The following is a 25930-nucleotide window of genomic DNA, read 5'->3' as shown; positions in this document are numbered from 1 at the left end:
GAAAAATCTGTTCAGGGCTTTCGATGCATGTCGAAGACACCACAAATATGTCACTTGTTAATTAATCTGACTGGCATGAGTTCTAAAATGTTGATCTTTTGATTTTCCCGTGAACTGAAAACATGAGTTTCTCCAGAATGTCAAGTCAGGGTTCTGTGGAACCCTTCATCTTCATAAAAAAATAAAAATAAATAAATAAAAAAAATTAACCGGATCAGTGACTTTTAGAAAGTATTAAAGTGAGATGTGTGTGCATATCTTAACAGCTGATTCTCATCCTTTACACTGAACACAAGTCTGCCTGTCCTCTCTCTTCTCGCTCAGGTAAGTTTTCGGGATTGGTGAATTTGTCATTGATATGCATGTTGACTTATTTATACTGGCACAGATTAAAGAGTAGCTTTACATTGTCTTTCTGACCCATTTCCAGTAAAGAATAGCCATACAATATCAATACCACAGTGTCTGGAAATGCAACCAAGCTTAGTTAGAAATAACGTGTTCATTTCTGCATTTAAAAATACAATGTATTAAATATTATATTCATTGGGTGTGTTCAGAATATTTAGGCCATGATTACAAAATTTAATTTTAACTGATTATTAACCATTAATTTCAGAAAAATGTGCAATTAATTTGTTTGTTTTAATTATTTACGTTAGCATCTCTTAAAGAAGCATCTTAAAAGTAAGATGACATCTCAGCGCCCCAAAGCCTCCAACTCCTGGACTACTGGACCCTTTGAATGCATGGACTTAAAAAATAAAAAAGACTGTGAGTCTCTTCTGAATATCAGCATTCAGTTGTCATTCATGTTTTTGCATCACTAACAGAAGGACTGCATTTCTAGGTTTCATCTCATTCTTCTGCTTCCCCTGTTTTGCGTGTAAAACGGCTAAGAGGTATGGCGAGTGTCTTTGCCTTCCTCTGATCGATCAGTTTGGTCTGATGAGGGTGTCCATGCGCCATCGATACAGCATTGAGGTTTGGACACATGTTCATCTTTCTGAAGGCACTCCTATGAATGTTTAGTAAAATCTATTAAAAAATTTCTTAGTTTGTATGTCTGGTATACAAAACCACACTGTTACTACTATCTATCTAAACAACTATTCTGCCTGATAAATTCCTCCCTTATGTTTGTGAATGAATCTCTGTCCATCTCTAGGGTAGTATCGCGGAGGACTGTTTTATTTCCTTCTGCTGTTGTCCTTGTGTGTGGTGTCAGATGTCTCGGGAAATGGACGCCCGTGAACCTGTCACAAGTCAAGCTAGATAAACACAACGGCCACCCGACAACAGCCTTATGTTCTCTCATCATGTTTTTGGTACTACATATGCCCATGTAATATATATAGATACATATATGTCTACTTTTAAGGTTTCAAATAAGTTTTTGGAGAATAAAATGTCAAAATGTGGTTGAAATAATGTTACATTGTCATTCAGTGTGACACAATATTTATGCAAAAATTCAAACAACATGTTTATTCTGACGCGTACATATTAAAATATCTAAATGAATAATGGAGCATACTAAATTTTACTGTGTTTTAAATTAGTAAAAAATTCTTACTGACAAATGGGCAAAACCTAGGATAGTGGCAAATGTTACAAATGTAAAATTACAACTCATTAGTATTTGGGGTGAAAGTAATTAGTCTTTTAATATGTCATAAATTGATTTTTGTTGTAAATATGCCTGACATGTTTGTTACACTGAATGATATTTTACTCATCGTCTTCTGTTAATCAGAGGAAAATGTCTGATATTTATTTTTTTCTCAGAAAAACGAAAACAAAATTGCAATGAAATAAAACAGAAAACTTCTTACATTTTTTGGGGGGGGAGGGGGGGCATTTTTTTATGCTTAAACACTTTTTCATCTTCACCATATAGATAGATAGATAGATAGATAGATAGATAGATAGATAGATAGATAGATAGATAGATAGATAGATAGATAGATAGATAGATAGATAGATAGATAGATAGATAGATAGATAGATAATGTATGTAATAAATAATGGTGTAATTATGATTAATAGCCAGACGAATAAAAAAATAAAAAAATTAAAGTGATAAAAAATGAGTTGTGTAATTATTTAGTTCCACCAGTAGGTGGCACAAGTTTACAAGTAATCCAGAAGTAGAGGATAAATGTTGTTTATATATTTATGTACAATATAAAAAATAAGAATATAAATGTATATACAGTACATGTAAATATTATATATGTATGTGTGTGTGTGCGTGTGTGTGTGTGTGTACTTATATATATATATATGATTAATCGTTTGACAGCACTAGTTTCTAGTAACTCTGCCAGTATAGATACTTTTTCGCACTTGGCAGTGTGCTGAATGAAAAGTGTCCAGAAATGCACAGGTAGGCGTGCTACGAACACTGCCTACATACGTTTTCGAGTTCACATGGAGTAGTTCTGCAAGAGCCATCTGATCCGATGTTATTCAAGGTAATCTTGACAAACATGCAGTGTGATGGATTCTGATTTCCGAGCTTGAAACACGGCACTAATGTTATTGTTCTGAGTTATTAACAGGGCAGCTCAGACACGTAAGGAGTCTCATCATCTTTCAGCAGTATGCAGTGGAGACATGCATGGTTAGAGACGAGGAATGCAGTCATTAACACGAGAGATGGTGTGAACAGAAGTGAGAGATGGGTCAAACATGATAGCAAGATGTCCAGTGCAGAGAGAGGGCTTCACATTAACTCCAACAATAATGCGCTGTTTGTTTGCGGTAGGTCCAGTTAACATCACGGTTTGTCTCCTGGGTTTAGTCTTGCAAACCAGGGATTTATCAGTTGATTTTTTGGAATACTGTCAATTATGACAAAAACAAATCTTCAGCCAATCTAAACAAACGAACAAATAATGCACGCATGCACGCGCGCGCGCACACACACACACACACACACACACACACGAATCTGGCTATAGTTAACCACTAGAGGGAGTCTGACATCCTATCATCCTATTTGGTTGCCCAAATTCGGTCCTGGAGGGCAGGTGTCCTGCAGAGTTTATATATATATATATGTCTATGCGAGCTAGATTAGTTTGTTCAAGGGTGTTTTTAATTGGGGATGGAGCTTATCTCTGCAGGACACCGGCCCTCCAGGACCGAGTTTGGACACCCCTGTATAATTAAATGCACCATAAACGTATGTAATATTTGTTTCAGCATTATGAATGTGTGTCAGATGTGTGAATGTTTATAATGCATATTCTATTATTTTATATTTACAGAAATCATGCATAACATACAAGCAGATTGAAGAGAATTTATTGCATGACAAAATCATGGTTTAAATGTTTTGTGTTATTCCTAATTAAATCAACTCACTGCATTGCTACCATTTATGGAAAAAGTACAAAGAAGTTGTGGGAGCAACATTTCTAACACCCTCCAGCGTGTAATTTTCACTAAATGCTGTCTGCTGTGTGGAATGTCAAAACTCGTATAGACCTACATGATTACATAATTGTCATTTTTGGGTAAACTATTCCTTTAAGAAACGCATATCAGCAGCTCCAGCACACCCTCTGTGGGTTCTCATGCGTAAAGACCATGAATGAGTTGCTTTCTAAGAATTGTTTTAGTTATCATATGTTGGAAGATTTAATGCATTGAAAATGCTACAATTTAGGAAGCCACTTTGTGATTCAGTCATAGTAATGGTATAATAATTCTTTATGCAACTACAGTGTGAATTCCACCTAATGTAATGTAAATGAAAATCCTCACCAATATGGCTTTATTATCACGTTTCTGTGTTTGTCGCCTCACTACAGAGGTGATCCAACCCTGAGTGACATGTCTTTACCTGCATTTTATGTAACTGTTTAATTAACTGCAATAAAAGTTTATGTAGTAAACCTTAATAGCCTATGTTTTTCATAAACAGATCTTTCCGTATGACTTTACAGGTGCATGTACTTCATGATGGGTTATTGATAGGTTAAATATGTTATAATGTCTTTGAAAGTCTCCAATGCTCACCAAAGCTGCATTTATTTGATTTATGATTTATTCCTGTGATGGCAAAGTTGTATTTTTAGTATCTCTTCAGTGTCATGTGACCCTTATGAAATCATTCCAATATGCAGATGTGGTGCTATTTCTCAATATTATCAATGAACAACATGTGCTGCTTTATAGTTTTGTGGAAACTTTGACACATTTTTTCTTTTTTTAATTCTTGGATAAGTAACTGCGTTTATTTGAAATATAAACCTTTATAAATGTCACTTTTGATCAATTCAATCAATGCATCTTTGCTGAGTCAAAAAGTATTTATTTTAAATTAATAAAAAAATATGCTGTGTCCAAACGTTTGAGTGGTAGTGCATGTTTTATTTTAAGGTATGCATTGCTGTAAAAATAGTACTTTATGAACATCCCATTATGCACTGCATGCTCTAAGTTTGATATTTTGTGTAAAGGCTATTAATTTGAGAAAAGCATGTCCAGAACACTGTTGCAGTTATTGTGATGAAATGCTTGACACAATTCACATGTAACCTATTTGTCTAGACTCTAGAGGATCCTGGTGTGGTGCATTCTTTTCTCATAGGTAGTTCTCAGTATCAGTAAACTACACAGTCTCATTAAGATGAGTCACAATGTCTCACGTCAGCAAAACTGTTAATCACCAAAAATCTATCGATAAAAAGAAAAGCATGCACCAGACTAACCTGCTCTGCCTCTGTGGAGACATGGCTTGATTCTAATCTTTAGTCTCCACACATGTGTACGTGTGTTTGGACACTGATGCTTCTATAAAGTCTCACAGATTGTCACAAAGACTCAGTACTGATCTCCATCGTCGTACCCGACTGTCTCTCCTCTTGCACGGTAAGAACTGCATATGCATACTAACTTTATTAAGGCACGTAACAAATACAGAGTTGACCTTTAAATGCATGTTTCAGGTTTCTTAATAGTTTGTTCTCTTTCAGAGCGCAAGTCATCATGGCAACTAAAATAGTTATTCAGCAGCCCAAGCCACTGGTTCTGGCTCCTGGTTCTGACCAATGGTCCTCTGGCATGTGCGAATGTGACAACCTCAATGACTGTGAGTGTTTTGTGTGTGTGTGTGTGTGTGTGTGCGTGTCTTCATGTAATATTGCATGCATCTGAATCTATTATATCTGTACGTCTTCTCTTTTTCACATGGTGAATGATTTTTTCCCTCCTTGTTCGGCAGGTTGCTTTGCGTTCTGGTGCTGTCCATGTTTCGCCTGCATCACAGCCAGAGATCACGGAGAGTGTCTGTGTCTGCCTCTGCTGGACAGTTTTGGCCTCTTCCCACCCATCACTATGGCCATGAGAGTGTCTGTCCGGCGCACCTATGGAATTGAGGTAGTCACTTTTGACTTCATTGCAAAATATATATATATATATATATATATATATATATATATATATATATATATATATATATATATATATATATATATTTATACATATACATATATTTTTATAATTTATATATTTATTTATTTTTTACATTTATTTTTTATTTTTTACAGTAAAAATGAAATAATAATTCATTTATTAATATTACCAAAAAATATTAAAACATTTTAATAAATAATTTTATATATGGATATATAATTCAAAATACTTATTTTTATTTAGGGGTGGGAAGTTTGGTTTTTTTAGGCATATACAGTAAGGTTACACTTAAATCAGGAGGAAATACTGTGTGCATGAAGTTAAATCAGCTGGTCTTTGATACTAGATGCATAGCTTGTATCAGATGTCAGTTTTAGTGACTGACTGGTTTCTTCTGTCTCTCTCTCTCTAACAGGACTCTATCTGTAATGATTGTGTGCTGTCCTTCTGCTGCGGCCCGTGCTCCTACTGTCAGATAAGACGTGAGATGATAGCTCGCAACCACCCCGTCACACTCTTCCGCAACCGACCGAAATAAAACAACTTCATCGTCAGTCACTTAATGAATCATCAGCTCTGAAAAGAAATAAGCTAGCTTTGAGCGTGTTGGAGAAGTCTGAAATTCGGCTCTGACCCAAGGACTGATGTGGATTTCAGATGCTCGGGGATGAAGACTGAAAACTCTTCTCTAAAAATACATGATTCTTTAGGATAACTAACCATACTGATGTTTTAATGTATTGATGTAGATCTGTAACTGTGAAACTATCATTCTGAATCATGAGGTCCTTTTTAATTCTGTTTCAGAGCTCTTGCTTTTAGTTTGTTTAGCCTTTTATAAATATTTGTTAATATATTATGTCATTGTACATGTGTTGAAATTAAAATTTTGATGAACTGCACTCATTTTGTCTGATGTTTCATTGGTTTCATTAACTGTGTGCGTAAATCACCTGCCTAAAAATAGATTATGTTCCCCAAAATAAAATGAATGATTATCCAATCTTACAGTATATCTAATTAACAGTATATCTAATTAACAAATAGTCTGTGTGTGACAAAAACGTTTGATTAGAGCCTTGAATCCCCTCCAGGTTTCTTCCTCACTCTTTAATGTTATTTTCCATGCTACTGATACATTGTTTGCAGGATACTAACTTTAATTTTATCTTCTTTATTTTTCTATTGTCTGTCATAAAAATAATTAAAATGAATTGCTTCCTGGTTACGATTTCAGGGAGCTGTCAAAAGCAGTAAAGAAAATGTAATTACTATAATTTTAAAACTGTGAAAGTGGTAATACTGTTTTGCACTGAGTAATATTACCTAAAAATAAGTAATCCATTTGTTAGTGTATTTATTACTTTATATCTTTGTTAACATTGGTTAATAAAAATCCAGCTGTTCATTTTCACTCAGGTCCATTGAATAATAAAACAGATAAAACTTTTGGTTTTAATAAGGTATATAAATCACCATAAACTAAGATTAAAAATGCTTTAGAAGTATTTTCCTTTGTTAGTTCACATGAAGTCTTGTAGTTAACTAATGGCAACAAATGCAACCTTACTGTAGGCAACATAAAGTGTTCAATAAAAAGCATTCAATTGTTTTATGACTTATTTTAGTTTTTAGCCCGAACAGATTGCAATATATTTTCACTGTTTTTTTATTTATTTAACTTTATTTTTTTATGCAAAATCATTTTCTAACTGTTTTTAAATGTTTTAATCATTTTAAAAGTTTTAAAATTGCTTGTTTTATTTTTGTTATAATTTTTTTTTAAATTTTACTTTCTTTTATGTAAAGCACTTTGAATTACCATTGTGTACGAAATGTGCTATATAAATAAACTTTCCTTGCCTTGCCTTAATAATTATATTCCTTATATTTATGTATGTTCAAATATCACACATGGCACAGGCTTGTTAAACATATACAAAAGTTTTTTAAAAGTAAAAGTTGTTTACTATATGTTTTAGTTCATACAGAATGGAATTCATTATTTTCTTTTCACACAAAACTCTACACCTGAATATTAGTTTACGTTATTAGTCATTTGCAGTTCAGCAGATGATTTTTATCCAAATGTTCACTAATATTTAACTTGAAGTACATTTCAGAAAACTAAGAAGTGTAAACACTAGACATGATGTACTGTCAGTTAATGATATCTCTTTACATCATCTCTTACTTTAAGAACAATCAAATGATTCCATAAAATGTTCCTCGTGATTGTATTATGTTCTGGTTATTAATTCTGGTGTTGCTGCAATGATTTCGGAGTACTCTGAGTTTCATTCCAGCAAATAAATCCCTGCATCTGTACTAATACTGTGACATTTCACCTCATTGTACATGTTTTAGGTTCTTTCTACACACTACAGAGATCTCAGCACTGTTAACAGTCACTTTACATTTGGCTCTTCTTGTCAATTTGTTCAAAATCTATTGATCTGGAATATTTGTCATTTTTCTCATCATGGTCTGATGGGTAACCATCATGCTCTTTGATAAGCATCCTTTACTATGTGCGTACGTGTGCACGTGTATGAGAGTGAAACTACGTCTAGACATTCCCGACCTCCGACCTCCCCCTCGAAATAAAAGACAGCATCCTCCTCTCAACTGTCAGAAACTTGCTCACCTTGCCTCTCTCTCCCAGGTAAGACAAAATCTGCAACAAATTGCATTATTATATATATATATATATTTTTTTTATACATATATATATAGGCTGTATAATTTTTTTACACAGTGTATGAATTTTGAGGGTACCTGTTAATTAAGGGTTAAAATTGTGAATTAGAATCTTAAAACTAGTTTTATTTTGGAATTTCAGAGTTCTTAAAATTGAAAAAGATCCATCATGGCGTCCAAGATGGTGGTCCAGCAGCCCAAGCCATTGGTGGTGGCCGCTGCATCAGACCAGTGGAGCACCAGCATCTGCGAATGCGACAACGTCAATGAGTGTGAGTTTGTGTGTGTCTATATTCTGGTGTGGAAGTTTGAGAATTCCGAAAATTCAAATTCAAAAATCAAAATTCTAAAAATCGTGTAGCAGTTGCTTTCTAAACATTCTGATGTTCTATTTACTGAGGAAGACTAATTGATCAGTGGTTCTTCTGCAGGTTGTTTCTCTGTGTGGTGTTTCCCTTGCTTCGCGTGCATCACAGCCAGAGATCACGGAGAATGTCTCTGCCTCCCTCTCCTGGACAGCTGCGGGTGTATTCCCCCCATCACTCTCTCCATGAGGGTTTCCACACGCCGGCGGTACGGTATCACGGTAAGGACCCATTTATTCATTTTTTTTCAATCAAGCCTTACATGTCTTATTAGAAACTGTAATTCAAATGCAGTTGCATTATAACAATATACTGCAGGTTATAAAAGTCTTGCATCTTGTATTCAGGTTCATCATGTTTAACATTTCCTCTTTTCCTCACTCAGGACTCTATCTGTAATGACTGTGTGTACTCTTACTTCTGCGGACCGTGCTCGTGGTGTCAGATCAGACGAGAGATGAAGGCCAGACTGCATCCTATCACTCTGTTCAACAACAGACCCACCTAGAGACCGCCAGCCTCATCCTCACCTTCAGTATCATTTTCACAGTACATTCTCTAAAGCACACTTTGTCCTTATCGGATCACATTGTTTCAGTTCAAAAAACAAAAAAACAAAGACTTGCTTGTTCCGCGGTTGTAATCACAGTCACAGATCTTGATCTTCCTCCCACACACGCTGACCTGGGATCAGCCCTTGGGCAAGGCACTGTAGTGGAATGTGTTTTGCATATTGATGGCGTACAACTTTATTCCCGGAGGTGAAGAATTCTGAAGAATGGATACTCCTAAGAAATACTCCGATTTGGGATTTTAATGTTGCCTTGTGTTTAGTGTCACTAGATTGTTTTGATCTGCTTTAGTTTTTAGAGACTTCATTCTTTCCAATGTACCTCACCACATCTTATATTTAAATGAATCTGCATCATGTGATTTTCACTGTAGTTAGAATGTCGTTATATTGAGCCATTGATATTTACACTAGAGGTTTGATATTACTGAAAGATGTTTTATTGTGTGTTTTTGCAGGCATGTAAATGCTTAAATGTAGAACATACAAAATTATGTTGGGACACTCAATAAAGCTGATCAAAAACAAACATATGCATTTGCATTTAATGTGTTTAACACTGTTACATGTTTGTTTTGGGGTTACAAAATTAAACTTATTCAACCATCAGGCTGCCATTTCCACTCTTTCAAAATATGAATAGATACTGGGACTTAAAATCTCACAAAAAACGAGCATGTGAGTAGTGAGTGACTGAGCAATACTAACTAATGAACTGAAATGAGTCTGAAATGTAGGGCCAAGATCAGATACGAGACTGCTGGAATCAAAGCTGATATTTACTTTACCAGAAATAATAATAATAATAAAACCATCAATGTTTTTGTCTTGTAAATATGGGAAGATAATATAGAATGTTTGTTTATGTAAACATGGAATAAACATTAATTCACAGCCCTAGACTCATCTTTACTTTGCAACATCCACAGAATTAGTTTATTGAAAACTGAGGAGTCAGTCCAACCGTGTGTACTTCTTCAATGAAAATGAAGCTCCAGCTACTTTAAAATAACAATATGACCTTGTATTTCATTATTATCTTTCGGATCCTGAGAGGAACCTATATGCAAACTATGTGTAATAAGGACATTTTGTTCCTTGTATTCAAATAAAGCTGTGAAACCGTAATACAGAGGACAGTTCAGTGTGTGAGAGGAACGAGGTGAGTTCATATTAATGATCTAGCAATAACTAATCAGTTCTTAATTCTAAGTTTGTTCATCATAGACATGCAAAATCATATTTCAGCTAAAATATGTATTGATGCATATTCAAATGTATGAGCTATTTTCTGCAGCGACTGTAGAGCCACAAACATGATATTTCATCAGCCTCAGTTCAGTCCTGTGATAGCGGTCAGCTCAAACCAGTGGAGCACTGGAATCTGCGGATGCTTTGATGACTGCAATGTCTGTGAGTGTCAAGTGACTTGTCTTGCTTATAATGTTTTGGTTTGTCACAAGCTGTGATACATTAAATAATTGATCTGTATTTGTATTTGCTTCTCTCCAGGCTGCTTCGCCATGTGGTGTCCCCTCTGCTTTATTTGTTCCACCGCATCAGATTTTGGGGAGTTTTGCTGTCTGCCCATGATTGATAATTGTGCCTGCACCCCTCCGGTGTCTATGGCACTGCGGGCTTCTGTGAGAAATCGATATGGCATACAGGTATGTGTCGTGCAAAAAAGTACCAAAACGTTCTGTTACTGTTTTTAAACAAATATACTATCAATACCATTGTGTTTTGGACATGGTATTCTTTTTATATACTGATGTTTATGAATTTCCTGGGCTCTCACGTTATATCAAAGGTTTGGAGGGAGATTACATCTGTAGGGGGAGGAGCTACTCAATTATTTACATCAGCGGCCCTTAGGCCACGCCCACTGGATTTGTTTAATTTTTGGTTATGTCTATTTTAAAGTCAACCTAAAATGAAAGACAACAGAAAAATAAAAGTTCTATAAAATCTTCAACTGTTATGTTACTAAAGGTACATTTAATCACTGCTGCAGCTACATTTATAGGATCACATTGTGAATAACTTTGCAAAGTACTTCTTTTACTTTATTTGACATGACATATTTATATGGTAATATCCAAATGCTTAGCATAAACAATGAGGTTTAAGCCATGTTGATTTACCCAACATTAAAGGAGTTTCTAAAAAAAACGGTTAAAAATTTGTCCAAAAATGAGAGACCAATGAGAGACCATAACAAAAAGTTAAGGATTATTAATATTTACTAAGTTTTTTGGCCTGGTTCTAATAAGAGCATCTGGAGATTTGGTTTAGATACCGCACTGCACATGTGTAACACACTAAATATAACTATAAAAAATAAATGAATATTGCTGATGATAATATTAGTATCCCTTTATTTAGTTAGTTAAAAAAAAGAATAACAAACAAAATAATAAAGTGTGATAATGCTATTATGTTTTAAAATAAAAATAATTATTTTTATTATAATTATTTATTTTGCTTTTAATTTTGGCACTGCTGATTGAAGAGCATCCGTGAATAAAACAGCATTGGATAAGTTATGCTTTCAGTTGATAGAAATCTTATTATGTTAAACAACACACAGTCAAACTGAAGGTACATACACACATGGCTGTAAATAATATATTCTTGTAATGTTTTTTTTATCATTACGCAATCCCCATGCATTGGTTTAACAAGTTCCCTCATTCTTTCACCAAGTCTCTATATGTAAAATGTTAAAAATATGTATGTAAAAAATTAACTGCCCACATTTTATACATCCCTGACAATTTTGGGGCTCATAATAATTAAGGGAAAATGTGTCTGGGCTTTGCTTTTCCTCATCCAATAACATTTTTCTCAGATCAACAAGAGTACACTTAATTAAACATTTCTGAGCAACTAATTATGATTTGCTTCTTTACAGGGCGGGTTGGGATCAGACTGCATGTATGTGACCTTTTGCAACATTTGCTCCTGGTGCCAAATAGCAAGAGAATTAAAAAGACGAAGCACAAATCACATGGTGGTTAATGCTCAACCTGCGGTCTTAGCAATTCCCTCAGTGGTGGTTTCCGCCCCAAAACCTGTTGTAACAACACAGGTTACAACAACAGTGGGTTAACTGAAGATCTCATCAGATTAACCCACTGTGGAAGTTAGTTGAGATTTTCCATTGATGGGTGAAGTGATTTTTTATTTATTTTTTTATATACTGTTGGAGTTGGACATTGACTCTGGAGACCATATATCATTGTGTACATACATATATAACCATATGCACACATATTCAATAAGTTTTTATGCTTTTGGCAGCTTGCCTCCTCTTTTAAAAGTCTCACCACAGCAAACAAACCTAAATGCGTGAGATCTTTCCAAGATAAGTCATCTACAAGTGGTTTGTATTGTATCTTAATTGGATGATTTTGCAGCTTGGAATTTTATTTTATTTTATTTATTTTTTGGACCATTTAAGACTTCTTAATGTGTCTAAGTTGAAGACGTGTTGATTTCTTCTTGCTCACTTGGCTCTGAAAATAAGTTTGAGGACAAAATGCGAAGGTTAACCATGATAAAAGTTGTACCCAGCAATTTTAAACATTAAATAAAATCCTAATTCTGTTTACCTCTTTGAGTGTCGAAATCACACTGGATATTTGAACTGAAACCTACTGCAGGAAAACAAACTATTCTGGTCAGCCAGCTTAACACAAAAAGAGTTTTGCTAATATCTTTGTTTTTGTTTTGTTTTTTTGTTGTTTTTTGTTTTTTTCAAGGATTATTGAAACAATTTTGTTCGAAGTGTTTATTTAAAAAGAAATATCATAATAATAATAAAATCACTCCCAATAGCAATACACAGCACAAAATTCTTTGGAAAAAGATTTTTTGACTGGATATTTTATGCGGATGTTTGTTTCCATTTATTGCTATTTAAAGTAAATTACTTGAGTCAGTTTCTTGAATTTTTTTTTTCAAATCTTTGGCAAAAGAAACAGGTTTTAAGCATAAATAAAAAAATTTATTATTATTATTTTGAAGCATTAATACATTTGAGTGAGTGTTAATGCTAAAAACAAGATAAAACTATTTGATAAAGAAGATAAAAACAGTTCTCAGAATGCACACAATGTATGTTTAGCAGGTAGATTTATCTTGTTTTAAGGATGTTTATTTATTCCTACTGGAAAATGACAAAATATATTTTGGGAAATTATATTTTGCAGCGTTCAGTCCTTTGACATTTCTGCAGAATGCATGTTCACAATTCTGATTGGCCTTACATAGTTCAGTCCACTTCCTGGGAGCTACCATAGTCTGGATGTGGTAACAATTCTTTTAAATGTTATTATAGAAAGTTCTGTTTTTCTCTGTAAGTTTCTTTAGGGAATCTTTGCAAAAGAGAAAGAGAGAGAGAGACTGAGAGAATGCAGGATTAGAAGATTTTTTTATTTTTGGTAGTCAGTCATCCAGATTTCCAAATCAGTACTGCAAGAATGTATTGCTGCCAAATATTTAATAAAAATCACATGAACATTTCTGCATTCTAATGTATTATTCTAAAATGCTTTTTTTTAATGATGGTGGTGTTGGTTGCAATCATAATCTCTGTATTTATATAAGTCGTGTTATTATAATTGTAATGGTGTAAATCATAGTGACCATTTGAAATAAAATAAATTTAAGGTAATTAATGCATGAAATGAACCTGAAGTACAAACTGTGAACAGAAAAGCAACCTTAAGAATGTCTGTATATGAATGAATACATGCATTTCACTCTAAGAGTAACCCATCCAAACTGTATTCTGGCAAACAAAGCCTTGTTTGAGCAGAGATAGCCCTCCTTTGACCCTCCTTTACTTACGTGCCCAAATTTTGCCGCATGATTCAGTGCAGAACCTAAAACTTCAAAAAGGAGCAACTTAGGATCTTGGTAAACCGTGATCTCTGGGTGTTTGCACTTTGTGGTGAAGTCTGTGTGTTTCGCGTCTGCACTGATTAGTTTGTGGGCGTCTCCGTTAATTGTCATCAGCAGCAGCTGTCACCCATTACTTATGCTCTATATATTGGCTTGTCTCACGTCTTGTGTTTGTGAGATCGTTGTTTAATGTCACTTGTTGGCTTCAGTGTTGCCTGCGTTTGGATGTCCGTGTTTTCCCGGAACCTCATCCACTCTACGCACTTCCAATCAGCTACCAACACTTACCTTCGGCTCTATTCCCCACAGTTCCTGTGCCATACTCTCCTGCTGCCTTCTCACTGTCATCATCCGGATTCCTCACCACCTCACCACCATCTTGGATTGTTGTCTTCCCAGCATCATTGTCTTTTTCCTGTTTGTTTAATTATTTTCATTAAATCGTCTACCTCGCTATAGTTTCCAGTCCTTCCTTCACCCCACCGTCACAGAATGATCTCAACCAATATGGAAGCAGCGAGCACCAACACCCTCACGGACTTTATGCACCACAGTGTGAAAGGAATGGATCAGCAGTAGGAGAGCATCTCGAACAACGGACGCGCTGTCCAAGCGCTGGTGGCACAGGTGTCCGAGCTCACCCAGCAGATCCATCAGCTCACCTCTACTACTACGCCCATCGCCCCGCCTGCGCCACCCGTCCCCCGGAAGACCCCCCAGGATCACTTCCGGCCAGAACCGCAACTTCCGGTGCCTGAAAGCTACTCCGGTGAGCCAGCCTTTTGCAGAACTTTCTTGAATAAATGTTCTATGCATTTCGCCCTATGGGGGAGGGCGGTGTGGGAAAATCAACATCTGCGTTGTGCCTCGTTCCACACCCTCTCGGAGGAGATGAGTAGGGTATTCGATTGAGCCGCGGCCGGCTGGGAGGCTGCTCACCAGCTCTCAGAACTTTGTCAAGGCACGTCATCTGTCACAGATTACTCCATCGAATTCCCTACCCTGGCGGCCGCGTGCCAGTGGAACGATGCCGCGCAGTGGGATCGATTCCTGCATGGGTTATCCGACCGTGTTCAAAAGGAGATCTACCTCCTCGAGCTGCCCCCCACACTTAACGGATTAATCGACTTGGCCTTACGAGTTAATGCACAGATTAACCGCCTGGGTCGTCAGCCTAGTCCAACGCATCATACCATCTCTCCAGCTAGGGGGCGCTCGAGTCAAAAGTACGCGGTCGAGAGAACGCAGTCGGTCCCGTCGACGACCATGAGCCCATGCAGGTGGGTAGAGCTCGGCTGTCCCGGAGAGAGAGGGAACGGCGGAGATCCCAAGGACTATGTTTATACTGTGGAGGCTCAGAACACAACATCTACTCATGCCCGGTAAAAGAGCCAGCCCGGTAGTAAACTTGAGGCTACTATCTGGTGAGATCTCCACTAGGAATTCCTCAACAACATCATCGACCCTCCTTCCGGTGAAACTGCGGTGGAAGAATCACTCTCATGAATGTCACGCCCTTCTGGACTCCGGAGCCGAAGGTAATTTCATTGATTCTTCCCTTGCACATCACCTGAACATTCCTGTCCTACCTGTGTCTCTCCCCATCCATGTCACCGCACTCAACGGCCAGGAACTGCCTCACGTCACACACCACACAGAACCCATCACACTACTCACTTCTGGAAATCATCGCAAAACCATATCCTTTTTTCTCATGGACTCCCCTGTTGCTCCCATTGTGTTAGGTCACCCTTGGTTAACTAAACATAATCCACGAGTGGAATGGGGTTCCAACACAGTCACATTGTGGAGTGAAAGTCGTCATGAGTCTTGTCTGGTTTCTGCTTATCCCTGTTTCTGTCTTTCAGAAAGAGAACATGGTTTTGCCAAACGTGCCTGTAGAGTATCTGGACATGAAGGAAGAGTTCAGTAAGTTCCATGCTGCTTCTCGTCCTCCGCATTGTCCCCACGACTGTGCCATAGATTAAGTGTCAGGTAAGTCTCCGCCCAAAGGGAAAGTTATACTCTCTTTCTATTCCTGAGAGGGAGGCCATGGAGAAATACATTTCTGATTCCTTAGCGTCTGGGTTCATCCGTCCTTCCTCTTCTCCAGCGGGGGCGGAATTGTTTTTTGTGGGTAAGAAGGATGGTTCTCTGTGACCTTGCATTGATTACCGAGAGCTGAACAACATCGCGATAAAGAACACCTATCCTTTACCACTCATGTCTTCAGCTTTCGAGAGGTTGCAGGGAGCATCTGTATTCGCAAAATTGGATTTACGCAATGCTTATCATTTGGTTCGCATCAGAAAGGGGGATGAATGGAAAACCGCCTTTAATACCCCTAGAGGGCACTTTGAATACTTGGTGATGCCGTTCGGGCTCTCCAACTCGCCCGGGGTTTTCCAAGCACTCGTTAATGACGTGTTGAGAGATATGGTAGATCAGTTTATATATGTTTACCTGGATGACATACTGATTTTTTCTTCATCTCTCCAGGAACACGTTCAACACGTCAGACGAGTGCTCCAGAGGTTACTTGAGAATGGGCTTTTTGTCAAGGCTAAGAAATGTGTATTCCATGCACAGTCTGTTCCCTTCCTAGGGTATATCGTCTCGTCCGAGGGAATATGTATGGACCCTGACAAGGTTAAGGCTGTGATAGATTGGCCATCTCCAGATTCCCGTAAGGCCCTACAGTGGTTTCTGGGGTTTGCCAATTTCTATCGCTGTTTAATTCGCAATTTCAGCCAACTAGCCTCACCTCTGACAGCCTTGACCTCTCCCAGTACTCCGTTCAGGTTGTCGGACGCAGCTGAGGCCGCTTCATTTCGGCTCTCATCCTTGTGGCCCCTGATCCCACACGGCAGTTCGTGGTGGAGGTTGACGCGTCAGAGGTGGGGGTAGGAGCAGTGTTGTCTCAACGTTGCACGTTGCGCGTTTTTCTCTCATCGATTATCTCTTGCTGAACGTAATTAGGACATTGGCAATAGAGAGTTGTTGGCCATCAAATTAGCGTTAGAGGAGTGGCGTCACTGGCTGGAAGGTTCAGGGGTACCTTTTATTGTTTGGACCGATCATAAGAATTTATAGTACATTAGAACTGCCAAAAGACTCAATTCCAGGCAGGCTCGGTGGGCACTTTTTTTTGGTCGCTTTAAGTTTACTTTATCGAACCGCCCAGGTTCCAAGAATGTCAAGCCCGATTCTTATTTCATGTCTTTTTGATCCTTCCGCCCGCCCGGTGACTCCCAAGTGTATTTTACCTGAGAAGTTAGTGGTCTCAGCACTCGTATGGGAGGTCAAGTCGAAGGTCAAGATGGCCGTACAAGGGGTAATGCCTCCGTCTGGTTGTCCACCGAACCATTTATTTGTGCCGGAGGAGTTAAGGTCCGAGGTTGTCCAGTGGGGTCATTGTTCTAATGTAGCTTGTCACCCAGGGATAAGTAGAACTAATGGGTTGGTTTAACAATGATTTTGGTGGCCACATATGGCTCGTGATGTCTGCGATTTTGTTTTGGCTTGCTCAGTTTGCGCCAGTGGTAAGTCATCTAACCGGCCTCCTGATGGGCTTCTTCAACCGCTTTCTGTCCCTTCGAGACCCTGGTCCCACATCGCACTAGATTTTGTTACCTCCCTCCCGCCCTCTAATGGCATGACGGTCGTTTTGACCGTAGTGGACCGGTTCTCGAAGGCGGCACATTTCATTCCCTTGCCCAAATTACCTACAGCCAAGGAGACAGCGGTCACTGTCCTACATCATGTCTTTTGGCTTCATGGCCTCCCGGTAGACGTGGTTTCTGACAGGGGATCTCAATTCATATCCAAATTTTGGAAAGAGTTTTGTAAAGTGCTAGGAGCGTCAGTTAGCTTTTCTTCCGGTTATCATCCCCAAAGTAACAGACAGTCTGAGTGAGCCAACCAAGATTTAGAGAGGACGTTGCGATGTTTGGTCTCCAAGAATCCTTCTTCCTGGAGTCAACAACTCTCTATGGTGGAGTATGCCCACAATTCGTTGCCAGTGTCAGCTACGGGCCTTTCCCTGTTTCAGTGCAGTTTAGGTTACCAGCCACCAGTTTTTCCCAGTTTGGAATCCGCTCACGCGTTTGTCCAGAGGTGATACCGCACCTGGACCAGAGCCCGCGAGACTCTGCTCCGGGTAAGTGAGCGCACTAAGGCCAAGACTGAATGCCACCGGTCAAAGCCTCCCGTTTACGTCGTTGGTCAAAAGGTGTGGCTTTCTACTAGTAACATTCCTCTGCGTTCCGTCTCTAATAAAATAGCTCCCAAATTTATTGGCCCGTTTACTACTATCACCAAGATCATTAGTCCGGTGACAGTCCGCCTCAAACTACCTCCAGCGTATAGGAGGATACACAAGGCGTTTTGGTAAAGGATTAATAGGGTGTTTGAGGCCATCTGTTTTGCTGAACGAGGATGTTTGCGCTCCAGATCCACAGTGATAGGACAGACAGATAGAGAGTAACCCAGTCGGAGGAGCTGGAGGGGAGGTGGGATTTAGGAAATTAAGAAATAGGGACAAGTTCCTAACAGTAAGGGCTTGGCCATCAATGATGAGACAGATATCTTGTTCTGAACACTGAAGTACTCCATAGCAAGATCTGGAGATTGACACACGGTACAGAGTGTCCAGTATCATTCGTTCCACCTCACAAATGGATTATTATCTACAAACACGAACAGGTTATTCCAGGAGGGATAGATGCGGAACAAATCAAAACCGAAATGCATTGATTCTGATTTGAAATTAACTTTTTTTTTCCTAGGGTGCTGTCAGAAATGCTTATTGGTCAACATTAAGATATTTGCATTGTATTGGTTGTATGGTAAGCTCTTACTGTTTATGTAGATGATGTATGTCGATTCATACTGTTTTATTTATTCATTTATTTTATATATAATGTATTTTTAATGTAAAACAAATTAGAATATTATTAGGATTTGATAAAATACCAAAAAAATTAATACAGATATGTGCTATTATAACCATGTCTTGTGTATATGTGAAATGCCTTTGTGTCCAAAATTAAACCCGTGTTTTATGCACATATTAATCCGCCTACTTCGGTTCCCCCGCCGCCGTGTCTCGTAGATGGGGAACCTTCGGTTAATCATATTCTGGACTCAAGACGGAGGGGACAAGGATTCCAGTACCTGGTGGACTGGGAAGGTTACGGTCCGGAGGAGAGGAGTTGGGTACCTGCTAGGGACATATTGGATCACTCCCTTATTGATGACTACAATCAGCAGGTATGCCCTTCTGGGAACTCCAAGAGGAGCTTTTTGGGGGGGGGGGGGGTTGCCGTGTTCTCTGGGTGTTTGCACTTTGTGGTGAAGTCTGTGTGTTTCGCGTCTGCACTGATTAGTTTGTGAGCGTCTCCGTTAATTGTCATCAGCAGCAGGTGTCACCCATTACTCATTCCCTATATATTGGCTTGTCTCACGTCTTGTGTTTGTGAGATCGTTGTTTAATGTCTCTTACCCTGTTTGTTTGGCTTCAGTGTTGTCTGCGTTTGGATGTCCGTGTTTTCCCGGAACCTCATCCACTCTACGCACTTCCAATCAGCTACCAACACTTACCTTCGGCTCTATTCCCCACAGTTCCTGTGTCATACTCTCCTGCTGCCTTCTCACCGTCATCATCCGGATTCCTCACCTCCTCACCACCATCTTGGATTGTTGTCTTCCCAGCATCATTGTCTTTTTCCTGTTTGTTTATTTATTTTCATTAAATCGTCTAACTCGCTATTGTTTCCAGTCCTTCCTTCGCCCCACCGTCACAGGATCAATGAAGAAGTTTCCTCTTCTTCTCTCGGATTGAAAGCTGATCCAAATCTTTGACCACAGGCCACTTTAGATCTCGGATTACAAAGTAGATGAAGCAGGTTTGGCAAAGGCAGGTGGTTTGCCTGTTTTAGCGTGTCTTATACAGTGTGGCTGGACATGATCATATCTGTGTTGAGTGCATCAGTATAAATTTGGGAAATCCAAAACTTGTTTTGGCAGTGTTTGCACCAGACAGCCGGAGCATCGACAGAATTGGCGGAGTCGTACAAAAGGTAAAGTAAAGCTTTACCCACATATGTTTTAGTTCATATACTGCTAATGCCTTAACCTCCTGAGAACCAGAAATATACAGCTTTGTAAATTTAGTATTTTTATCATGTCATTACTTTGTTTAGAGCATAAGAAAATGGCACAAAAAAAATCATATGTTGCGCTATGTCCTCCACGACTCCGTTTTCTAAAAATAAGTAATGACAAGAATAGACATGAAAAAGCAAAAACAATGTTTTTTTTTTTTTTCTAAATCAATAGATTTTTAGTTTTGAGGATTTTTTCTATACCAAACTTTGTTTAAGGATGGTTCTAAAATATGTATGTAAGTATGTAATAAAATATAATTACAATTAAACAAAATAATTTGATATACCTTTTTGATTTATGCAATATGTGTTTAAAAATCCAATAAACTACTTTTCCCAATAAGCACAATATTATCTATGCACTGTTTCTAATTTGCATAATAAAGTGCTGTTGGGACAGCATGTTGGAAAAAGAAGTTTAATAATTGTAATAAGTGTAAATTAACCAGATTTTCATAATAATATCTAATATTTCATAAGAATATTGATACAGATTGGCCAGATTTTCATAGTAATGTCTAATATTTCATAAGAATATTGTTTCCCTATCCAATTATTTTGTCTTCAAAATGCATAATGAACATGCTTTTAATCCTCTTGTCCTCTACAGTGGACATGTATGAATTATATTTTTTTCATAACAGGCATATTTTGATTTAAAGCCCAATGTAACATTTTCCTGAGATGTTGATTTATGACAAACAATTTTTAAATTAATCAGATTTTTTAATTATAATTACCAAATTTGATCCTATATCTAAAAGGATGTACAAAATTATCACTAAATTAATGTCAGCTATTTTTAAAAACCAAGGAGAGGGAGTGTTCAAGGTGAAACATCCGGTTATTTGGGTTCTCTGGAAAGCACTGAATGTGCTCTGTACAGGACATCCAGACTAAAACTGTGACATGTGAAGTCTGATGATTTCATGTGTTATCATAATGTTTCAAATGTTAATTCCTCTACTGGCACAAGGCATGATGTAACTTGTTGAAAAGCCTCTTGAAGGCGTTTTTTTTTTTTTTTTTTTTTTTGGTAAAGGATTAATAGGGTGTTTAAGGCCATCTGTTCTGCTGAACGAGGATGTTTGCGCTCCAGATCCACAGTGACAGGACAGACAGATGAAGAGAGTAACCCAGTCGGAGGAGCTGGAGGGGAGGTGGGATTTAGGAAAGAAAGAGATAGGGACAAGTTCCTAACAGTAAGGGCTTGGCCATCAATGATGAGACAGATATCTTGTTCTGAACACTGAAGTACTCCAGAGCAAGATCTGGAGATTGACACACGGTACAGAGTGTCCAGTATCATTCGTTCCACCTCACAAATGGATTATTATCTACAAACACAAACAGGTTATTCCAGGAGGGATAGATGCGGAACGAATCAAAAACAAAAGTGCATTCATTCTGATTTGAAATTAACTTTTTTTTTCTAAGGTGCTGTCAGAAATGCTCATTGGTCAACATTAAGATATTTTCATTGTATTGGTTGTATGGTAAGCTCTTACTATTTATGTAGTTGATGTATGTCGATTCATACTGTTTTATTTATTTGTTTATTTTATATATAATGTATTTTTAATGTAAAACAAATTCGAATATTATTAGGATTTAATAAAATACCAAAAAAATTAATACAATTATGTGCTATTATAACCATGTCTTGTGTATATGTGAAATGTCGGTCACACTTTATTTTAAGGTCCAATTCTTACTATTAACTAACCATTAACTATGACTTTTGCCTGAATTAACTCCTTATTTGCTGCTTATTAATAGTTTATAAGGTAGTTGTTAAGTTTAGGGTATTGGGTAGGATTATGGATGTCATGCATTATATGCTTTATAAGCACTAATAAACAGCTAATATGTTAATAATAGACATGCTAATAAGCAACTAGTTATTAGTGTGAATTGGACCCTATACTGAAGTGTTACCGAAATGTCTATGTGTTTATTTTGGAATAAAATGCCCTGATGTAATATTTATAAACATCTTGTGCTCTCTTTTCCTGTTTTGTTTTTTCAGCTTTCTGAAAGATGATGTCCAAACAGCTATCTTCACTCACTGGTCTTCTCTTTGTGATTTGCTGCTGTCATGGTGGGAATATCCTGGTGTGGCCCGAGGATTGTAGCCACTGGGTGAACATGAAAGTCATTTTGAGAAACCTCCACAGCCACAGTCATAGCCTTACCGTGGTGCGTTCCTCTAAAAGTTGGTATATCCAAGAAAATACTTCCCTTTACAGCACCATCACAGTCGACCCAATGGAGACCGAAGATGTGGGCTCTGACTACTTCATGACGTTGATAGAGAGGTCACTGGAGCTGCAGAGGATGTCGCCTTTCTTCCGTTTCTTGGGACAGCAGAAAGATATCGCCAATGTGCTGAAGGTGTTTCACAATGGAGCGCTTCAAATGATTTCTGCCGTTTTGGACGATGCAGGACTTGTCAAACGCTTGCGAGAAGCTAAGTTTGATCTGGTGTTAACAGATCCTGCATTCCCAGCCGGTGTCCTCTTAGCCAAATTCCTCCAACTCCCCATGGTTTACAATGTACGTTGGCTAAATGCAGGGGATGCTCACATGCAAATTGCACCCTCTCCTCCGTCCTATGTCCCATTGTACAATTCATTGCTCCACTACCAAATGAACTTCCTACAGCGGACGGAAAATGTTCTATGGTATCTGATTAGCGTTTTCAAGGAGCGATGCATCATCGTGCCAATTTACAGTGAACTGCTTGAGCGCCATTTCCCTCCCGGCGCTGATCTGTTGTCAATGCAGCAATCTGCTGACATTTGGTTGATGAGAATGGACTTTGTTTTCGAGTTTCCACGGCCCTCCATGCCTAACGTGGTCTACATTGGGGGCTTTCAATGTCAGCCGCCTCAAGCACTTCCTGCGGAGCTGGAAGAGTTTATGCAGAGCTCCGGGGAGCATGGCGTTGTCATCATGTCCTTGGGAACAGTAGTCAGCGCTCTTCCTACAGCGATCACAGAGGCCATTGCTACAGCTTTTGCTGAGATCCCTCAGAAAGTCTTGTGGCGCTACCACGGGGAACGACCCTCAACTCTGGGAAACAACACTTTACTTCAAGAGTGGTTTCCTCAGAATGATCTGCTAGGCCATCCAAAGACTCGTGCGTTTGTCACTCATGGGGGCACCAATGGTATGTACGAAGCTATTTACCATGGAGTTCCCGTCTTAGCTTTGCCGCTCCTCTTCGACCAGTTTGACAATGTTCTGCGACTGCAGGTTCGAGGTGCGGCTCGAGTTCTTCAGGTCGCAACACTTACATCGCAAGAATTCCTTGAAGCCCTCAAAGATGTCCTCGAGAACCCGCTGTACCGAAGCAGCGTGCGCAAACTATCAGAGCTACACCGCGATCAACCCTTGACTCCTCTTGAAAGCGCCACTTTTTGGATCGAGTATGTTATCAGACACAAAGGAGCAGCTCACCTTCGTCCAGAGGGGAATAACTTGCCTTGGTACTCTTATCATAGCTTAGATGTGTTGGCTTTTCTACTGACATTCATTGTGATTGCTCTTTTGGCCTCAGTATATGTCTGCAAGCTTTTGTGTTGCAGGAAGTCAATCAAAAAGAGGAAGGTGGAATGAATCGAGCTTGAACATTTGATATGTTATTTTTGAAGAGCTGATGAAACACTGAATTAAATGCAGCAGACTAATATTATTCTTATTTTTCATATCTAATTATGTTACAAAAGATGTACTGCTTAAGTCATTCCTGTAGCATGGTGCTAGCAACACCAAGGTCATTGGTTTTATTTCCAGGGAAAGCTTGAACTGATTAAATGTGTATGCAATGTGATTTGCTTTGGATATAAGTCTATCAAATGCGTGAATGTAATAATATGTGAATGGAAAAGCTCTCTTTTGGTGAACCTGAGTTTGTTTTATTAATATGACTATGGAATGGGGGAAAATGTAAATGCAAATTTGTAAATGCAATGCCAGAATATTGTCAAACAATACTTTAGGATTCTCAGTACCAGATGTGATATCAAACAAGTATGTTTCTAATTTTATGGTTACGACTTATCAAACTCATGTTCAATAATGAAGTATAGCAATCTTTGTACTTTTTTGTGCATTAAATTCTTAGAACTGTATGCTGATCTTTTTGTGGTGTATTCGCCAAATCCTCAACACTTTCTATGTTCATTAATCAACGTAATCTAGTTTCTTTATAGAAGCCAACAACATGTTTTTTTTTTTCATGTCAGCCTTGATATTGTACCCTCTCCTACTGTGAATGCGTTTTAAATCATCAATAAAGGTTCAAGCGGCAACTTCTTTGCTTGTTTCAGTCCTAATCCACCTCCTGGTATTTCTTATCTCAGGTCATGAATTCTTTCCTGCTTTTATTCTCTTACCACACGTTCACATCTGCAGAAAAAAAGCCTCTACTGTTGGAATCAGCAGCATTCTTAATGCTCTTAACAAACATGCATGCTTAAAAATAAATCATTTAATTTATGCATGCAAGGTATGCATCACAAACCAAAATTTCCCTAGGATTACTGGCATTTAAAACTTCTACTGTTCGGGGACTTTGCTTTTACATTGATTAGATACACCATTCAAAATTTCAGTGCAGGCCGGTAAGCGCGGGGTAGAGGGGTGTTCACAGGGGACATGGAAACAACTATAAGGGTGTTACAGCTTGTCTCTCAGTGGTCCTTCCATCTGTAAGAACAGCCTGGACTCTCTCATATCTTAGCCTCACATAATAGCCAGCAGGCAGGAGGGTGTTTTTGTTCTGAAGGAGAAAGGCTTCAGGATGTTGCTGCTCAAAAACAGTAGAAGTGACCTCGTGCTGGAGAAAATGATCAAAAAGCCCCTGGTCGGACACACGGCAGAACTTTCTGCTCTAATGCATACAAAGGTTCATGCACATGTGGTGGAGCTGGACATGCAGAAGACACTCTCCAGACCTACACGAGGGGAGAATGTTTATCAGGGGCGGCAGTGGCTCAGTGGTTCATGTAGGTTATCTTTAAACCTGAAGGTTGGTCATTCAATCCCTGGCTCCACCTGACTAAGTGTCGAAGTGTCCTTGAGCAAGACACCTAACCCCAGCTGCTCCTGACGAGCTGGATGGCGCCTCTGCTGACACCGCAGTCTGGCAACTTGTAAAGCGCTTTGGATGGCCATGGGGTCTGTTGAAAGCGCTATATAATTGCAGTCCATTTACCATTACCTTTTTAAGGAATATAAGCATAGGTTCTGGAACAACCGGTGTTTTGTCTGGTAATTGCTGTGGAGTCTCATGACAGACATTTATTTCATAGTAAAACGGTATCGTGTGACATCTACTCAGGTTGCTTAACCATTGTCTGAGGTTGCTGGGAGGAGTGGTTAGATTGAACATGTATAATGAACATTTAGAAGATTCAAATGTCGTGGACGAGACATGCTTCTGAGTAAGTCAACATTCATCTATATGTCAAAGAACAACTGGAGATTAAAAGTATTATATTTTTGTCTGATGTTTGATATTAACATTTAGTATGTCTGAATAAAAAACAAATTAAGTGAATTTAAACATTACAACATAAAAAAAAATACAAAATATGTTTTTGAAGTAATTTTTATTGCATTTATTTGCTGTATGTATATGATTAAAATACAGCAATTTATTCCTGTGATGGCAAAGCTAAATACAGTCGTCAGTGTCTCATGATTCATGCTGATTTGCTGCTCAATAAACATTTCTTTTCTATATCTAGTTTTCTTTATAAAATGTATGTTATGAATGTTAAAAA

General features: G+C 38.3%; 4 protein-coding genes across 5 annotated transcripts; all 4 read left to right on the top strand.

The window, feature by feature from the left end:
• The first annotated feature begins 4168 nt into the window (after window positions 1-4168).
• Window positions 4169-7082, top strand: LOC127961439 (cornifelin homolog B-like). Its single transcript, XM_052560522.1, has 4 exons — window positions 4169-4884; window positions 4989-5104; window positions 5237-5391; window positions 5843-7082. Exons 2-4 carry the CDS (start codon window positions 5002-5004, stop codon window positions 5963-5965), a joined length of 381 nt encoding a protein of 126 aa, XP_052416482.1. The 5' UTR covers window positions 4169-4884; window positions 4989-5001; the 3' UTR covers window positions 5966-7082.
• A 457-nt stretch (window positions 7083-7539) lies between these two features.
• LOC127961440 (cornifelin homolog B-like) lies at window positions 7540-9592 on the top strand. Its single transcript, XM_052560523.1, has 4 exons — window positions 7540-8092; window positions 8270-8399; window positions 8559-8713; window positions 8878-9592. The coding sequence occupies exons 2-4, from the start codon at window positions 8297-8299 to the stop codon at window positions 8998-9000; spliced, it is 381 nt and encodes a 126-aa protein (XP_052416483.1). The 5' UTR covers window positions 7540-8092; window positions 8270-8296; the 3' UTR covers window positions 9001-9592.
• Window positions 9593-9711: 119 nt separating this feature from the next.
• LOC127961438 (cornifelin-like) lies at window positions 9712-12446 on the top strand. The gene is made up of 3 exons (XM_052560521.1): window positions 9712-10476; window positions 10576-10730; window positions 11978-12446. Exons 1-3 carry the CDS (start codon window positions 10380-10382, stop codon window positions 12173-12175), a joined length of 450 nt encoding a protein of 149 aa, XP_052416481.1. The 5' UTR covers window positions 9712-10379; the 3' UTR covers window positions 12176-12446.
• A 6848-nt stretch (window positions 12447-19294) lies between these two features.
• Window positions 19295-24455, top strand: LOC127961342 (UDP-glucuronosyltransferase 2B31-like). Of its 2 annotated transcripts, none has more exons than XM_052560420.1 (2): window positions 19295-20051; window positions 22168-24455. In XM_052560420.1, the coding sequence occupies exon 2, from the start codon at window positions 22179-22181 to the stop codon at window positions 23757-23759; it is 1581 nt and encodes a 526-aa protein (XP_052416380.1). In that variant the 5' UTR covers window positions 19295-20051; window positions 22168-22178; the 3' UTR covers window positions 23760-24455. The 2 variants fall into 2 exon arrangements, with proteins under 2 accessions (XP_052416380.1, XP_052416381.1); XM_052560421.1 differs by having other exon boundaries at window positions 21576-24455.
• Window positions 24456-25930: the final 1475 nt, after the last annotated feature.

The sequence above is a fragment of the Carassius gibelio genome, chromosome B7, assembly GCF_023724105.1.
Source record: "Carassius gibelio isolate Cgi1373 ecotype wild population from Czech Republic chromosome B7, carGib1.2-hapl.c, whole genome shotgun sequence".
In the NCBI taxonomy this organism is placed as follows: Eukaryota; Metazoa; Chordata; class Actinopteri; order Cypriniformes; family Cyprinidae; genus Carassius; species Carassius gibelio.
Note: the sequence above shows the minus strand (reverse complement) of the source record. Positions and strands in the feature narration are given on the sequence as shown.

What these genes read in the sequence shown, in the direction of transcription:
- LOC127961440 (XM_052560523.1), top strand. Translation starts at nt 8,297, where the DNA reads ATGGCGTCCAAGATGGTGGTCCAGCAGCCCAAGCCATTGGTGGTGGCC. An exon ending in ATGCGACAACGTCAATGAGT is followed by an intron (nt 8,400 to 8,558) that starts GTGAGTTTGTGT and finishes GTTCTTCTGCAG; the next exon opens with GTTGTTTCTCTGTGTGGTGT. An exon ending in GCCGGCGGTACGGTATCACG is followed by an intron (nt 8,714 to 8,877) that starts GTAAGGACCCAT and finishes TTCCTCACTCAG; the next exon opens with GACTCTATCTGTAATGACTG.
- LOC127961342 (XM_052560420.1), top strand. Translation starts at nt 22,179, where the DNA reads ATGATGTCCAAACAGCTATCTTCACTCACTGGTCTTCTCTTTGTGATT.
- LOC127961438 (XM_052560521.1), top strand. Translation starts at nt 10,380, where the DNA reads ATGATATTTCATCAGCCTCAGTTCAGTCCTGTGATAGCGGTCAGCTCA. An exon ending in CTTTGATGACTGCAATGTCT is followed by an intron (nt 10,477 to 10,575) that starts GTGAGTGTCAAG and finishes GCTTCTCTCCAG; the next exon opens with GCTGCTTCGCCATGTGGTGT. An exon ending in GAAATCGATATGGCATACAG is followed by an intron (nt 10,731 to 11,977) that starts GTATGTGTCGTG and finishes GCTTCTTTACAG; the next exon opens with GGCGGGTTGGGATCAGACTG.
- LOC127961439 (XM_052560522.1), top strand. Translation starts at nt 5,002, where the DNA reads ATGGCAACTAAAATAGTTATTCAGCAGCCCAAGCCACTGGTTCTGGCT. An exon ending in ATGTGACAACCTCAATGACT is followed by an intron (nt 5,105 to 5,236) that starts GTGAGTGTTTTG and finishes CTTGTTCGGCAG; the next exon opens with GTTGCTTTGCGTTCTGGTGC. An exon ending in GGCGCACCTATGGAATTGAG is followed by an intron (nt 5,392 to 5,842) that starts GTAGTCACTTTT and finishes TCTCTCTAACAG; the next exon opens with GACTCTATCTGTAATGATTG.